This window comes from Myotis myotis, unplaced genomic scaffold, assembly GCF_014108235.1.
Source record: "Myotis myotis isolate mMyoMyo1 unplaced genomic scaffold, mMyoMyo1.p scaffold_m19_p_8, whole genome shotgun sequence".
Lineage (NCBI taxonomy): Eukaryota > Metazoa > Chordata > Mammalia > Chiroptera > Vespertilionidae > Myotis > Myotis myotis.
This window is the reverse complement of record NW_023416390.1, coordinates 37,925,150-37,942,864: the sequence shown is the minus strand read 5'-3', so window position 1 is coordinate 37,942,864 and position 17,715 is coordinate 37,925,150. Positions and strand designations below refer to the sequence as shown.

The 17,715-nt window shown below is 38.0% G+C and overlaps 1 protein-coding gene across 6 annotated transcripts in view; it reads right to left on the bottom strand.

Moving 5' to 3' along the window:
• Positions 1-17,715, bottom strand: part of PDE1A (phosphodiesterase 1A) — a 255,619-nt gene that overhangs the window by 25,466 nt on the left and 212,438 nt on the right. For all 6 annotated transcript variants that reach the window (XM_036320577.1, XM_036320580.1, XM_036320576.1 and 3 more), the window contains 4 exons: positions 17,256-17,356; positions 10,680-10,805; positions 7,203-7,304; positions 6,975-7,095 (listed from right to left, as the gene is read on the bottom strand). In XM_036320577.1, the coding sequence (XP_036176470.1) occupies positions 6,975-7,095; positions 7,203-7,304; positions 10,680-10,805; positions 17,256-17,356 (450 nt within the window). The remainder of the gene's footprint in view (positions 1-6,974; positions 7,096-7,202; positions 7,305-10,679; positions 10,806-17,255; positions 17,357-17,715) is intronic.

Sequence of the window (17,715 nt, the reverse complement as noted above, 5' to 3'; positions counted from 1 at the left end):
GCCACAGGCACTGGATATGTCACCTTGTTCTCCAGGGAGGTTGTGCTGTCATTTGACTGTGCTGTCTTCTGGGGGCCCAATAGATATCTTTATAGAGCAGTAGCGTACTGAATACACATATGTTCTGAGGTACTGACTCACAAATGGCTGGAGCAAAATCATAGGGCCATGAAGATGAATTAACCAGCGCCACTCAATGATCCCGCCGGCTGTCTGCACCTGCTCCTGGGAGGAACCGGCAGGTGTGGAAGTGGAGGGAGTGGCCCCATTGACATGGAAGCACAAGGCAGCCTGAGGTGCTACGCCCCACAGCTATGCCTGTCTCAGCAATTCCCTTGGAGGCTGTGGAGATTTCTTCTTTGGAAGGCCATGACAGAGATCTAATCATTGTTTTTATGCTCTCCTAACAGTGGGAAATGCTCTGATGGCTGTCAACAGGATGTCAAATCCAGTGACTTAACGGCATATTTGTTTCTCTTTTCTCGGAAGTCAAACCGTTTCTATACTTCTAAAAAATTGCAAAAGGTAGGAAAAAGTAAAGTATGAAGTCTTGAGAAACCTCTTTGTACCGAAACCAAGTTTTAATCACAGATGCAACAGCAACAACAAACATGTAGCCAGCCTCTGGCCACAGGTTTTGGGGCCACTGTGGGGCCTAAAGTAGTCTTTGAGGGACCTCTATTTCAATAGGGGAATTAATTGAGATTTAAAATGAGGAGTAGGTATAATAGTTTAGCCTTCTTTGAACAACTTATTTAAGGAATTTAGGCCACCTAATTACCATTCTGCCTTCCTTCTCAAAATGCCTTTCTAAATTCTATAAAAGTCACCAAAACTGTTTGAATGTTAAATGATTATTATAGCTAACATTCGGTTTCAGCAAAATTTATATGATATAATTGTATTTTTTGAGTGTTATATTTTACAGAACATTAATATGCCCTGTGTAATTAATGTTTCCACTTTCATGCCTCTTAAAACTATAAGCTTTGCTTTTTAAATTTTGAGTTATTATCCTGGCTCAGAGCTACAGTTCTTTATGAAAATGTTTTGGTTGTGTCTCTAAATTTGTGATACAGGATCCTTAGTTGAGAATTCACTAACTAAATACATTTTTATTGTTTTGGGAAATATAATTTATTTTTAAATGGCACTTGATACTACTTCTAGCAACACTGGAGAAAATAAAGGGGCCGGACTGTATACTATTTAGAACACAACAATCATTTTGACCTTCCTTCCTAAATAATTTGCATTTCTAGTTCTTCATTTCTCCTTGGCTGACAAGGTAATACAAGGTAGGCTTCACACATATATCTCTCTGTGTGTGTTTTTCATGTGTCACAAAGCAACTATTTGAAAAAGAGAAAACTTCACTTCGTCATCAGGTTCATTTAGTATGACGTATGCGCAATTTTTAACAGCAGTGATTATATATATTCTTAACTTTAACTATATTAGCTTCTTGTTATCTTGCCAACCTAATATGTCTGTTCATGAAGAGAATATGTCTTCCTTTATTAATGGTTATTTTCCTGGCTGGTACCTCCACCTCTGATCTCTCAGTAATATTGGACATAGTTGAAATGAATGGAGCACTTTCCAAGTACACCCATTACAGTCAGAGGGCAGAGGCCCCTGTGCTGACCTGCATGGACACTCGGAGAGGGCACTGCTGTGCTGATAACTCGCAGGTGTCCTACAGAAGATGCCCTGGAGATAAGGACCTGCTTTATCTCCTTTACCATCAGCTGCTTACTCAAGAGTCAGAAATAAGAGTCCCTCAAGACTACAAATTCTGGATACAATTCTGGTCTCTCCTTGCTGTCATTTGCATTGATTCTAGAAGGTATACCTAAATATTTACACCAAGGATCAGAGTAACATTGATGGGATTTTAAAGGATGATGCAAGCAGCTTGGTCTACACTTCCGTCTTCCAAAAATGCATGGTGTTAAAAATTGTTAATGTCTATTTAAGCCCTTTTGTTAGATAAGATAAACTTGGTAGACAAATTAATAAGAAATTAATCCCCAAACTCCTCTAGGCTTTTCTGAAACATTAATTCATACATATGTACATGTATGCACATACATATATACATATAAGAATGTGTGTGCATGCATATCATGGGTTCGGTCCTGGGTCAGGGTGCATATGGAAGGCGACCAATTCTTGTTCTCTCTCACATAGATTTCTCTCTCTCTCTCTCTCTCTCTTTCTCTCCTTCCCTTCTCCTCTCTAAAATAAATTAGCATATCTTCAGGTGAGATTTTTTTTTAAATGTGTGTGTTTATGTGTGTGCACACACATGCACACATAAATTTTGTTGCTGTTGATTGTAAAAATCAGTTCCTTATCTTGAGTAGTTTTTTTATTTTTTTTAATTGATATCCAGTGTCTAATTTTGAATTTCAAGTCTAGTGCTATATTTTGCAGAGCAAAAATAAAATAAAATATTTCTCTTAACCAACTAATTTTTAAACCATGGTTGGGTTGGGAATGTGTGTGTTTTTTATTGCAGCCAGATCCTTCAAAGTTTGGCTTTAAATAACTATCAAATAACAAAATATCAATGGCTTCCTAATACTTCGCTTTGGAAAAATATAAAGCTTAAAATAACTGGGAAAATAATAAATAATACCAATTCCTCATATTTATATTATGTCTATATAACCTCTCACATTTATGCTATCATTTTGTTCCTCACAACCATCCTAGCAGGAGGCAAAGTGGAATTAACACCATCTTTTTGGTAAGAAGGTGAAGACTCATATTTTCCCTACTGGACAGGTAGAAAGCTAGAGCTTACACTTAGGTGTTCTGAAGCCACGTGGAGTTATCTCTCACTTTGCATTATCAGACTTCTTATGCTTGCCCAATATACATAAAACACTTTCTTTGACAAGACACACACAATGATTGCATTTACACTGCCGCTGAGGGCCATGCTGCGTTCTGGGCAGATCTTGGCTGATTTGCCTCAAATTCTCTAGTACAGACAGTAGCTCACATGACACAGTATTTAGATGTTTAGTACATTCCAAAGGAATGAAGGAATATATTTTCAAATTCTTTATAAAAGTGCTATTTGGACTGTGTGAGATGAAAAGCCCCAGTCACTTGGCTGCATAGGGAGAACGGATCTCTCAGCCCTGTGGGTTCTACAATGGGGTAGTTTCACAGGTGGTGATATGAGCATGAGCAAGAATGAGAAAAATCATGAGAGAATCATTGCAGTCCTGCCAATGGCGGGGACCTCTGCATAGATACACAGACCCAGTTAAATAGCTTATGAGCAAAGCATACGTTGAGGACTTTCAGATTCATTGCTGTATCTACCTCCGAAGGGCTAAATTGTGTGGCATGGCTAAGAATATGTAGGAATTGGGAGACTCACTTAGTTAACTGAATGCATGAAAGCATTTTACCTGTTGGAGTCAAGGGAATATTTTAGCACAAGTCTTATAAACGTGTTTTGCTTGTGAAACATGTTTGTTGGCAGTATAAACTCACTCATTTTGACCTTTAACTCCACATTCTCCTGTTTTGCTATGTATGTTTCTGAAGGGGACTTGAACATCACTTCTTTAAAAAAACAAACAAACCCAGAGACAGAGAACTATAAGATTCCAGTGTTAAATCTAAAGTCCTAAGTCAATTCATTATCATCTGAGAGGATTCTTTTGTAGTTGAAGGAAAGAGGCAATGCTAGCAGAGATAGTTTGATTTTCTAATAGTCCATGTTAGCATATACACTTTACTCTCCTTAGGGCTATTCATTAAAGCCATCGAAGCAAACACTGTCATTTCTGGATATTTTGGGGTTACACAAATATCTACCATAGTCTACCAAGAGTCCTGTCAAAACAAAACAAAAACCAGATGCCCTCTTCCTGTAGGTAACACAGCCTGAAAATGCAGATTACAAAACCAAGCATGATGTTATAACTATTCTAAAACTTGACCTTTTGTGTTGGTTATATCTTAAACATTAATATTCAGATATCTGAGTCACTGTATATTAAGCACTGAGAATGACAAAGTAGCTAAGTAGCCTTATAGAACACTTCCCTCTGCCCTGAAATTCAGATGTCAGAAATCACTGCATGCTGGAAGCTTCATTATCAGTATCAGTCATCTTTCTAGAAAATTCAAAATAAGATGAACTTTTAAAACATCTGGACTCAATTCCATTAAATTCATTATTCTCATGATTCTGTCAGTTATTCTTTGTCTGGCTTGAAATCAATAAAAGACATGGACAATACAAATCATGGTATTATTGGGAGACCTATCAGTAATTTTCAAGAGTCTCTGGGATTTAGTAGAGCTAATATTTTGGGATGAGGGGGTTTTAATCCTCATCCAAGGATAATTTTTTCATTAATTTTTAGAGAGAGTGGAAGGGAGGGGGATAGTCAGAGAGAGAGAAACATCAATGTGAGAGACACATAGATTGGTAGTCTCCCACATGCCCCGACCGGGGCCAGGGATCAAGCCCGCAACTGAGGTATGTGCCTTTGACTCAAATCAAACCTGCGACCCTTCAGTCTGAGGGCCAAGGCTCCCCTCGGCAAATGGGCCAGGGCAGAGCTATTATTTTCACATGGTGATTTTTTGTTTTGTTTTGTTTTGTTTTTAGTGTTCTTTAAGTAATTGATGAAGCATCTTTAACCTGATATACTGTTTTCTAAACTAAGGGGAAAAAAATGTTCAACTCTTAACTGTATAAATTATGAACACACTTGTATAAATAACACCCAATAAAGATATAAAACATTTTCACCACCCCCAGAAAGTTCCTTTAATATCTTCCAGTAAATCCTACTCCATAAAAGCACCCATTGTTCAGATTTCAATAAGCACAGATTAATTTTGCCAGTTCTTGAAAATTATATAAATGGAATCATACAATATGCATTTTTAAGATTTATTGTTTTTTGTATGTAGTACATTTTTATTGTTGTATCATATTCCATTGTATGACTATACCATAATGTATGTACCCATTTATATCTTTGATGCACATTTGGACTGTTTCTAGTATTGGGCTGTCATAACTACTATGTTATGACTAGTCCTATATAAGACATTTGATGGATGTAAGCACTAATTTATCTGGGTTATACACCTATGAGAGGACATGCTGGGTCACACGGGATATTAAGTTTGTCTTTAGTAGATGCTAACCAGTAGTGGTCCAGACAGGTTGTAACGATTTATACTCCCACCAGCAATGCCTGACACTTGTACTTAAATAGTACTTAATATTGTCAGTCCTTTTAATTTTAGCCATTCTAGTGAGGATGTACTGGTATCTCATCATGGTTTTAATGTGTAATTCTTTGATAAGTAATGATAATGAGCATACTTGTATATATACTTATTACCTATTTGTGTATTTTCTTTTATGAGGTATCTGTGGGCTAATTTTCTTTTATATTGATTTGTGGGTGATCTTTATACAATCAGGGAACAAGCTCTTGGACAGGTATTTGTAGTACAAATATGTTTTCCTCATTCTATGGCTTGCCTATTCTAACAGTATTTTTTAAAGAGAAGAAGTTTTAAATTGTGCTTTTGTCCACTTTACCATATTTTTCTCTTATATATAGGGTTTTATGTGTCTTATCTAAGAAATATATCCTACCGTCAAGATTAGAGAAAGATTCTCCTGAGTTCTCCTCTAGAAACTTCATAGTTTTAGGTTTAAGCCTGTGGTCAGTCATTCTTGAATTAATTTTATAAATGGTATAGGTAAGTCACAGGTTCCTTTTCTCCAATATATTTAATAAGTGTTGTTTCATTGCCATTTAAGGAACTTCCTTTTTCCATTTAAATATTTTGATGTTTTTGTAGAAAATCAAATGACCATATAATTATGAGACTATTTCTGGAATCACCATTCTATTGTATTGGTCTATTTGCCTATTGGTCTTATGTCAACAACACACTTCTTTGGTTACTGTGGCTTGATACTGTATCTTGTAATAAGGAAGTGTAAGTCCTCCAACTTTCTTAGTCTTTTTCAAAATTGTTTTAACTATTTTTAGATTCTTACATTTCCATGTAGATTTTAGCATTAGCTTTCCTTTCAACAAGGGAGCCTATTATAATTTTTGATAAGGATTATGCTAAGTTTATCAATCAATTTTAGTAGAATTTATTTTTTAGCAATATTTAATCTTTCAATCCATTAACATATCTCTCAATTTATACAGGTCTTTAACATTTTTTTTCTCAACAATATTCTCTGGGGCCCCACATGGGGCTGGCATCTGAAGTACAGCCAGTCTTGTGGACCACTGAGCTCTTAACTTGTGGGATCTGATGCCAACTCCAGATGGTTAGCATCCCAGGTGGGGGTGGAAACAGAACAGAAACACTATAGGAAAAAATGCATACTTGTAGCAGAGACCACTAGACATTCCTTGTAGCCACATCCAGGCTTGTTTTTGCACATAACAATAGATATTCTTTTTAATGTAGGCCTGGGTCCACACAGCTGAAAACTGTATTTGTCAGCCTCCCTTGCAGCTATGCATACAGGACTAAATTCTAACCAAGATGTATCCAGAAGTGTCATATATCCTCCCTCTCCCTTTTTTACTATGAAAGTTTTTTTCTGTCTCTAATCTAGCATTTACCTCTTAATAGCCAAAAACAACTCTAATTTTTTCTTTCCTCCCTCCCTTCCTTCCTTCCATCTTTCCTTCCTTCCTTCCTTCCTTCCTTTCTTCCTTGAGAGTGACATCTGAGATTCAAGACTTGACTTTAAGTTTTTGTTTGTTTGTTTGTTTTTACCACGTAGAAATTTTCGATACATTTATCTGAAAGATTAATACTTTGCCCAGGGTCCCAAAATAGTATTGTAGCCAGTTAATAAGTCACTTTTTGTGTGAAAAAATGAGCACATCAATATGCACAGTCACTATTTCCAAAAACATTTGCACAGAGTGTGAAAGAAGTACCTGTCGGAAAAACTCCTCCATCAGGGCCATGGTCCACCGGTGGTGCAGCTGCCAGCATTTGGCCGGGTGGCTGATATCTGCTGCATGGAGAATCAGGGACATGGTCTTGGCTCTGTCGGTCCTGTCAAACCAAAGACATATTCAAATTATCAGAACAAAGTAACCAATTACAGCTCTTTCTAAGTACAAGCCCATGGAACTGTAACATCACAAAAGAAAATTACCTACCCTTCAGGCTGCTGCAAACTGTTTCTTATATTTTTAATTTGCTGGAAGTGACCAGACATGTCTGTAGACAAAACCATTTCAATCACTAGGTTCCGAAGATCCCTGTGGAGTCATCAAAAGGAAAATGTTCATTTGGCCCTTTACTGTTCTAAAGAGGATCATTTCCTTAAACATCACTGATCGCATTTATTTTTCTTAATGGATATAAGCACAAAAGAAGATACCTTTTTAATGTAAATGTTCTTATAAAAGTTACAGAGGCCGGGTGCAAGATATTCGTGCACAGTGTGGGGGTGGGGGGGACGGTCCCTCAGCCCGGCCTGCACCCTCTCCAATCCAGGACCCCTCGGGGGATGTCCGACTGCCAGTTTAGGCCCAATCCGGGAACACTGGCTTCTAACTGCCCAATCCGGGAACAATGGCTTCTAACCTGCCTGCCTGCCTGATCACCCCTAACCACCTCTGCCTGCTGGCCTGATCACCCCCTAACTGTTCTCTGCTGGCCTGATCACCCCCTAACTGCCCTCTCCTGCTGGCCTGATTGACCCTAACTGCCCTCCCCTCCCAGCGTGATTGCCCCTATCTGCCTTCCCCTGTTGGCCTGATCGCCCCTAACTGCCCTCCCCTGCCGGCCTGATCACCCCTAATCGCCTCTGCCCCCGCCACCGTGGCTTTTTCCAGAAGGCCATTGGGAAGATGTCCGGTCTAATTAGTGTATTACCCTTTTTTTAAAAAAAATATGTTTTATTGATTTTTTACAGAGAGGAAGGGAGAGGGATAGACAGAAACATCGATGAGAGAGAAACATTGATCAGCTGCCTCCAGCACTCCTCCTACTGGGGATGTGCCCACAACCAAGGTACATGCCCTTGACCTGAATCGAACCTGGGACCCTTGAGTCCACAAGCCGATGCTCTATCCACTGAGCCAAACTGGTTAGGGCGTGTATTACCCTTTTATTAGTGTAGATTATTTTAAACATTTAAGGATTTAGGAAGTTGCCAGCAGAGTGATCTGTGAATGATGCTGTTTAACATCTCCCCTTGGAGAGTTAACTGGATGCTTGCTCCTCCCACTCCTGCAATCCTCCCCCACTCATAAATCTTAAATGTTGTTTTTCTATCTGAAAGGATCCTTACCAATTTGAAAAAAAAAACCTATTCTAAATGCAGTATATGCTATAATAAAATCACCACTATTTATATAGTATTTATTCAACCCAGCAGTCTTTATAACAACACGGTCAGGGGGTATTATTATTTTCTACCAGAAGAGATTGAATCCTCTGCCCAGTCACACAAGTATAACATAGCAGAGATAAGATTCAACCCCAAGAGTTCCCATTCCCAAAGCTGGTGCTTGGACCACTCCACTGTGCCAACCTCCCATCTTAGAACCCCAGGAACACCAAGACTCATTTACATGTCATGAGCTATCAGTACTACTGAAATTTTAGCCAAGACACTGTAAATACGATGACAATGTCACAAACCTATACATGAATAACTCCTTCTCACACTAAGTAGAAAGTAAGTTGCCCAGCAAAGTCTTACATCTTCTATAATTCATTGCTTGCTCAGTACAGATAAGTAAATTACAGAGTGGGCCAAATGAAGGTTTACAGTTGTGAGTACACAAAACACATAGTTTATTCTTGTGTTATTATTATTTACTAATTATTGGATTATTTTCCATACAAAAAACTGTAGACATACTTTTGCCCCAACCCGCAGTCATTCATATGGGAAACCATATTTTATTTTCATTGTGTCAGGCGGCTTGTAGAGGAAGCCACCTGAAGATGGTCTGATCAAATTATTTGTTTTTAAAAACAATCACACATCAGAGGTTCTTGCTGAAAACTATGGGCTGTCCACTTAAAAATAGTTCTTTCTCTCTTATTGTCTTTGATGCTCTTGCTCTCTCGTGCTCTTTTGCTCCATGAATTGCACTCCCCTTTCTCTCTCCATAGCCATGTGGTCTTAGAAGACACACACAGGATGCTGGACTGGACTGTGCTTTAATATGGAGACTCGGGGCAGTGGCCTTATTCTTGCCCTGCTGAAGAGAAGATTGGTCTTTTTCCATGATGGGATGGAGGGAAATGGGACATTGTAAACCCAGGGGTTTAATTCCACAGACATAAAAATTACTCATCCTCCCGTGCAAGTCTCAGGAAATTCATTGCAATATCATAAGAACTCCACTTCCACAGGTAACAGATGGGGATACTGACGGCACCGCACTAGTACTTCTACCTTTGCCCTTCTATTCTCCAGGTAGCCCAGCAGTGGTCACTTTTGTCTTTTTATAATTAGATCCTGGCCTTCCTAGGCTGCAAACCCTCATGGGCTATTGTTTCCTGCAGAATAAACTAGGTTCCCAAAACAAAATGCCTCCTCCCAGCTCACCTTGCCCACTCCCCAACCCCCCCCCTCCACCCCCATCTTATAGTTGTTTCTAAGCTGCAAAAGTAGGCTTGAAAAACCAGGAACTTCAATGCTTGGAAAAGTAACCATGGTAAATTAGGGCTGTTTTAAACCCGAAAGTAACCTTTCATTAATTATTAATTAATTAACTTATTTATTTAAAGGCAGTTCTTGATCCTAGGTCACTTCTTTTCTTTGGACACTTTTCTGTACCTTGATTTAAAGAGGGGAAAAAAAAACCCTTAGATACTTGCATTTGAATGGGAAGCTTTACAACCCATTAACTGACTGTTAACAAGACAAGCTTTTCCTTTTCTTTTTTTTCTGTATAAGTAGGTTCTACTGAATATTAGGGACCTACTTACATTAAAAAAATTCTATGTTTATCTGAAATTCATATTTAAACTGGATGTCCTTTATTTTTATTTGCTAAACCTGGCAACCCTAGGGGATGAGGATGGCCAAGATTAAAGAGAGAAGAAGAAGTCTGCTGAGTACAGGGGTGCGCCTTGTTGTTTTTCCCTCCAAGGCCGCACATATTACCATTCCACGCTTTTTTTCTTTTTTTTTTATAAGCAGACAAATGTTTTTGAGAAACATGTAAGATTTACTGCACCTGGGCCATTTTAGTATATTTTTTATGTTTTCCCCCGAATAGTGAATTCTTAAAAATAAAGCTGAATTCCACATATAGAAAGTAATATATGAAGGAATTAGTATGACACTAAAATTTTGAACTTATGTAAGACCACATTCCAGAGAGTAAGTAACTATGAATCTTAAAGTCTTTGTTTTATGGTGTGCCATCTCATGGACTGGCTCCAATGCATACAGACATGGAATTAGCCTGGAAATAATTCAGCTCCATTGCACAGAGCTTGGCTCCTGAACAAAGTCTTCCAGGTACTCCTCTCAGCATCAGCCAATCAAGGGGAATTGTTTATTGTCTAAGTGAGGGATTCACTTTCATCTGTTTTCTTCACCTTAAGTCACACAATTTAACTTTTTCCTGTAATTAAATTTCCTCTGCGATTCCTCTTAAACTCACCTCCAGTCATCTTTGGATAAATTTATCAAGACATTCATTTCCTCTTCTTGCATAAGTCGATAAGCTGCACTCACATGGTGATTTTCAAGGACGGATCGGTCGTTATACAAAATGGCAACATCTGACCTAAGAATGACAAAGAAAATGCCTACTAGAGGATTTCTTTAGACTTCATGAGTGACTAATAAAAATACTCAAGTCACAAGACATCTCATCAATAAAAACCCTACAATCAAACATCTAAATTTATGGAAGTCTTAGTTCCCTTTTTTTAAAAAAATGACAATTTTTTAAAAAATAAACTTTATTTTTAGCAACTTTAAGTCCACAGCAAAATGAAGCAGAAGATACAGGGATCTGCCATGTACTCCCTGTCCCACACGTGCATAACCTAACCCATTACCAACATTCCCCACCAGAGTGGTGCATTTGTTATAACTGATGAATCTACAATGGCCCATCATTGTCACCCAGAGTCCATAGTTTTCTATTAGGGTTCACTCTTGATATTGTACATTCTATGGGTTTGGATAAATATATTATGACATGCATCGGTATACTTCTTGTTTCTGTGTGTGTGTGTGTGTGTGTGTGTGTGTGTGTGTGTTATTGAATTAGTTAGGGCTTCCCGTATGATGTTGAAAGGCAGCAAATGATAGGGGAAATCTTTGCCTTATTCCTGATCTTAGTGGGAAAGCTTCAAGTTCCTCACTATTAAGGATGACATTAGCTATAGGTTTTTTTGTAGCTGTTCTTTTTCAAGTGGATGAACTTCCTCTCTAGTCCCAGTTTATTGAGCATTCTTATCATGAGTGGGTGTTGAGTTTTGTTAAATCCTTTCTCTCATCTATTGACATGGTCATGTGACTTTTCTCTTTTAGCCTATTGATATGATAGATTACCTTAATTAATTTTCAAATATTGAACTTGGGATAAAACCCACTTGATCTTGGTATGAAACAACATAGTTTAAATGCATTTATAGCTTCTCCTTTCTACTTGTAATCCAGATACCTGTGAGATCATCTAGATATGCTGAAGAGAGAAAAAAAATTACCTAACATTCTCATTCGTTCAATGAATAAATCAACTTCTTTATACTCCTTCCAGAGAGTTGATTACCACCCCTGTCCTCTGGAACTGAAATTACTTTGGGCAGAGGGCAGAGGGGAATGATGAAAATCATTTGGTCTATTTATGATTCTAATTTTTCTTCCTTATAATGTTATGATTCAATTTAAACATTATATTCCCTCGCATTAAATTAAACTAGCAAAACCATTTTTTACACAAACTTAAAATGTATGTTTTATCACCAATTTATAATGGACATTATATTTCTAAGTGATGAATTGATCAAGGGAAACCTTTTATTTCTCAACAGTCTGTATCTCATATCATTTGATTATCAAATAAGCCACTTCAAGTTGCATTGTTAAATGTAGCATTCCAGCACAGAGAGTGTAAAATGTCCCAAGCATTCCCATGTCCACATAACGGAGCCCTTCCTTCTTCTTCCTTATCCTCTTAGGTTGCCAAATCGTTTTCAAGGTGTGGGATGGAAGCAGAGTCACTGTGTTCAATGTTATTAAATTGTGAACTCATTCCTCAAGTTGGCAAGTTGGAGTTAGGCAGCAAAAATAGCCAAAGGAAAGTCAAGGTGAAACCTTTAGAAATGTTTTGCCAACACCAGGCTCCTCTCACGTCTCCTCCCTCCTGGAGATCAATACTCTGTCAGCCCTAAAATTGCCTCCTTAAGACTTACTGCTTCAGGCTTTTCAGTGAGTAGAGCCTAGGTTATCACCTTATACTCGCCCTATCACTGAATGTTTACGCGTAGGCAAGGACAAACAAAACAAAGAACTAAAGAAACCTGGCTCCTGTTGCAAGCAACGTAATTGAGATAAACCAAGCCTTATTATTACTCCAAGATAGGGGAAGTGACCTACTGGGCAGTAGAATACTTACTTCCCCTTCTGTTTCTAGAGCTTTATAAAAGTAGAATAACATGGAGTTAGCTAATAGTACATGCCTCTTAAATACATTTTCTTTTAATAATTTCAGCTGTGGCCTAAAAATTAGCCAATTGTCATAGCTCAGTACAAAGAAAACTGAGCTAGCAAAGCACACATGTGATCCTTACTTAAGAGAGAATTCAATAGATCTTGTCCAAGTAGCTCCAGAAGTTTGCTGAGGTCATGGTGTGGCAGGCATGAGCAGAGCAAGGACGATGGGCCAGGTACAGAAAGTCACCAGGGTGGAAACTCGGTGCCTAGCCATGGACAGTTGTAGGGCAGGACCTCATCCCTGGGTGACCTTTCCTGCCCTAGCATATCGCTGGTCATGTGGTTTAGACCCTCTGACCTTTCCTCTCTAGAGATAACGTCTAGGCCTCAGTTGTATTTCAGCTCCAGGCCCAGAAAGGCGGCAAAACCAGATAAGCAACATCACCAAGACTAACTTTAGGACCAGCTACCTCGGATAATAACCCAATCCCTGGCGTCAACTAATCAGTGGAGAACCTGACCCTTAAAGGACACACCTGGAAAGCTGCTGAATGTTGTATTGAGATCTTGCCTTGGGACTTCACCTGTAATATCCATCCTTAAAACCCTTAGTAAAGAGGACCCAGAGCATTCTCCTTCTTGGCAGCATGCCCATGCCTCCCCTCCACCCCTACCCCTCAAATGCATTACCATGATGACCTTCCTCACTCCCAAGCTCCAACGGCTCTTTTTTTTGCCTCTATAACTTATTTCCTAAGCCCATTTCTTCTATGAATTACTCCTTCTACCTCTGTGATTTCCTAAATAAAGGTTCTCTTAGAGCTTGAGTCTTAGCTCTGAATTCTTTCCTAGGCAGAACTCAAGAAGTGAGATTGCTAAAGCCAGGTCCGGTCTGACCCCCACAGTCTAACACCTCGCACTGTTCTCGAAGCTGCCAACATTGGGAAAAAACTATAATGTGCAATCAAATATCATCTGTATGGCCTCCAATCTACTCATGGAAGTTTTGCCAGGGTTATAGAAAGACAATTAAAAACCCTCTTTTTACCTTTCATCAACAAGAAAATATGGGGTTTTGAACTAGATTTAATTGTAGCAAAGTAGGTATAATTTTGTCTTATAAATAGAGCAGGATGCTGAGAACACAGAATTGTCTTAATGTTTGAGGTGGTCTTTGCTAAGAAAAGAACAAGACTTTAAGCAACATCCAGTATCCATGGTAACATGTAGCTCAGCATTTTCTTTTCACATGGAATAAATTATTTTCATTTATTTACACTTGTGAGGATTTCATGAATTATGTCTATATTAAACTTAAAACTAGCCTTGCACTGTTTTTTAAATTATTTTTCAATAATTTTGCATGATGCAATAACATAAGACCTATTTCTCCTTAGACAAAATGTGAAGGTGATAGCAAGAATTTTAAAAAGCATGTTATTTGGTTGCATTTTGGTCACTACAACATTTTGTTCATTGAATTTTCAAGTTCTTATAAAATTAACCCATTAAATAATTGATCCTAGTAGATAATCTTTAAGAAAATAGTAAAATACTATAACTTCCCCCTTTTATAGTTTTTAATATAAAAATAGAAAATAAAGGATTCTTCTTCCTCCTCTTTCTCTCCCTTCTTTTTCCGACCTCACTCTTCTTCTGTGCAGTCCAAAAGTACAAGGGAATTAGGGCTCTTCCTTCAGTTGTAAATGAATGGTCAAATGAGAAGGCTAGAAGCATCTAACGCTGCAACTGGAGAAGGCCAGTCCATTGCCTTTCCTTTTCAAAGTAGAAAAAGCAAGAAGTATTCATGGAGACCAAATCATTTGCTCCCTTCTCCAACTCCCCAAACTATTTTCTGATGCAGGACCCAGCACCATAATGAGCTGTCTTTAATTAAAATCCCACTCGCTGTGAGATTTAGTGGATATAGAAGAGCCTTTGAAAAGGAAAATGATAACTGCATATGCTGCCTTTCCTTTGCTGTTAAACACAAATAAAAACAAACAATTGCCTATACTCTGCAAACACTCCCTCCGCATCAGTCTCCGTGTCTCCCTTTTCCCTTCATGCTCTGTCAGTCTGGGGGGAGACAGAATACCTTCCCCAATATTTCATTGTTTGAATTTCAACTTTTTTTCTGTCTCCATCAAGGGGCCATGATTTCTAAGTCCATCCATTTCAGGTTACAAAATTCTGGGACCATCCTATGTCCGTCTCTGGCCCTGGGAGCAGAGTTGTGTAAGTAGCCTGGGTTGAGAGTGAGTGTCCTTTTGGCTTCTCAATTGTGCTACTGCCATCAGCTGACTGTGTGCATATAAATAGGTCATTTCACCTCTTCAGATCCTTGCATTTGACTATGAATTCTAGACCAGATGATCCATAATGTGGATCTCAGCCACTTTTGGGTCCCTTAGAGCTCTAAAATATCTAATATTTTTAAAAATGTTTCTGTGCTCTCCACCTCAAAACAGTAACTTCCTATAACTGGAAAATCAGTTGTTAGAAATTATTATAAAACAAATGAACGGACCACATAAAACCTGCACACGAATGTTTATAGCAGCTTTATTCACAAGTGCCAAGATTTGGAAGCAACAAAGATATCCTTCAATAGGTGAATAAGTAAATAAATGCTGGTACATCTGGACAATGGAATATTATTCAGCAATAAAAACAAATGAGCTGTCTAGTCATAACAATACATATAGGAGCCCTAAGTGCATATTGCTATGTGAAAAAAGCCAGTCTGAAAAGGCTTCCTATTGCATGACTTCAACTATACGACAGTTTGGAAAAGGCAACACTCTAGAGCAGCGGTTCTCAACCTTCCTAATGCTGCAACCCTTTAATACAGTTCCTCATGTTGTGGTGACCCCCAATAATAAAATTATTTTCATTGCTACTTCATAACTGTAATTTTGCTACTGTAAACAATATGTAATTATATATGTGTTTTCCGATGGTCTTAGACAACCCCTGTGAAAGGGTCATTCGACCCCCAAAGAGGTCGCGACCCACAGGTTGAGAACCATTGCTCTAGAGACATTAAAACAAGATCAGTAGTTACCATGGGTAAAAAGGGAGGGGAGGGTAGGGAAGAATTAAAATGTGAAGCAAGGGAACAATTAGGGCAGTGAAACTATAGTGTGTGTTGCTATATGGTAGATACATGGCATTATACATTTGTAATATCCATGCAATGTATAACACAAAAAAGCAAATCCTAATGCACACTATGGACACTTCAGTTACTAATGATATATCAACAATGGTTCATCAATTGTGGCAAATGTAGCACAGCAGTGCAAGATGTTAACAACAGGGGATACTGTGGGTTGAGGGAGGGAGCATATGGGAACTCTGTGCTTCCAGTTCAATTTTTCTGTAAGCCTAAATCTGCTCTATGAAATAAATTCCATTAATTTAAAAAAAATGAATAAAAATAGGTTTAGTTTTTCCTCAACAAGAATAGAGAGTTTTATAGTAGTTCCAAAACCACATCTGTCTCTCAACTTACATCTCCACCTTAAGCATATCTGACTAGTGAAAGACAGACATTTCAGGATCACATGCATATAAAGTGAGGTGGATCCTGCTGGGTCCTCAACCAAATTCTGCCTCCCAGGAAGGGAGAGCTCTGTGCAAGAACAACAAAAAAACATGGAGAGCACCTTCCTCTTATGGACTGACTTGCATTCCCCCCAGATTTACATGTCGAAGTTCTAACCCCCCAGAATATAACTGAGTTTGGAGATAGGGCCTTTAAAGAGAAAATTGAGATCAAATGAGGTCATAAGAGTGAGGCCCTAATCTAGTAACACGGGTCTTCTTATAAAAGAGACACCAGGGATGCTCCAACACAAACAAATGACCATGTGAGGACATAGCAAGAGGTGACCATCTGCAAACCACATAGAGAGGCCTCAGAAGAAACAAAACCTGCTGTCTCTTTGATCTTGGACAGCTAGTCTCCAGAACTGCGAGAAACTTTCTGTTCCTTAAACCACCCCATTTGTGGCATTTTTGGAATGGCAGACCTGACAGACTAATACACTTCCACTCTGGTATTTTGAGTTGAGTAACTGGCATTATCACCATTCGTTTTAAAATCACATTTTCCAGTTATTTAAAATTTAACACTTTGTGCTCACCTGGAAGTTAGATTTCTTTGATTTTTAGATTTTTTTTTTCAGAAGGGCTGTGTTATTACTTTCAAATACATAATAACATCAAACTGATGCCTTAGACAATAAATTGCACCGTTTGTCTCAATAAATAAGTGTCTGACTCATGTGACACTTAAAAGTGTAAATTCTGGGCAGAGAAAAATTATATTACACATCTGTAGGTTCTTTAAGTTGCTGAATATGCCACAAAATACATTAAAAATTCCTGATAAATATTATCTGATTGATTGAAGTATTTAAAGCTTAAGACATTTGGCTAAAATTTATTAAACCTATTCTTATTAGGTATCTTCATTATTTTTAAATCCTCTTAAAATAAGTCATATGCAGACAAATAAATTTCAAGTTTTAACTTAGAAAATTTAATACTCTTTTTAGCTTACCTTGTCTGAATATGAAAGTTGTTTGTGGTTCCTGTATGCTCATAGTCATGAATGGCAGCGGCAAAGACCATTGCTAAAATTTCCAGTTCAGTGAGCCAGTGCTAGTAAATTAAGAAAGATTCCAATAGGTTTAGAAAGCAGAGACCATGTTGTCATTCCACAAAAAAGATTTTCAGTGCACCCAGTATAATTAATCACATGATTGTTTTATTTATTTTAAATACAGTTTTCTTTCTATTTCACCTCCATTAATTGTGCATAATAATGAATTCTTCATGAGGTCAAAGATTATTTCGTGTTTTGTAAGTTCAAAATCCACACAATATAATTTTCCTTGCTAATTGGAAAGAAAGTAATTTTTTATTATTTAAATGTTTAAACCCTGACTGGATTTTGAATTCATAGCCTTACCAATTTGGGTTCCTATGAAATCAATTACAGGTAAGTGAATTTTAACATA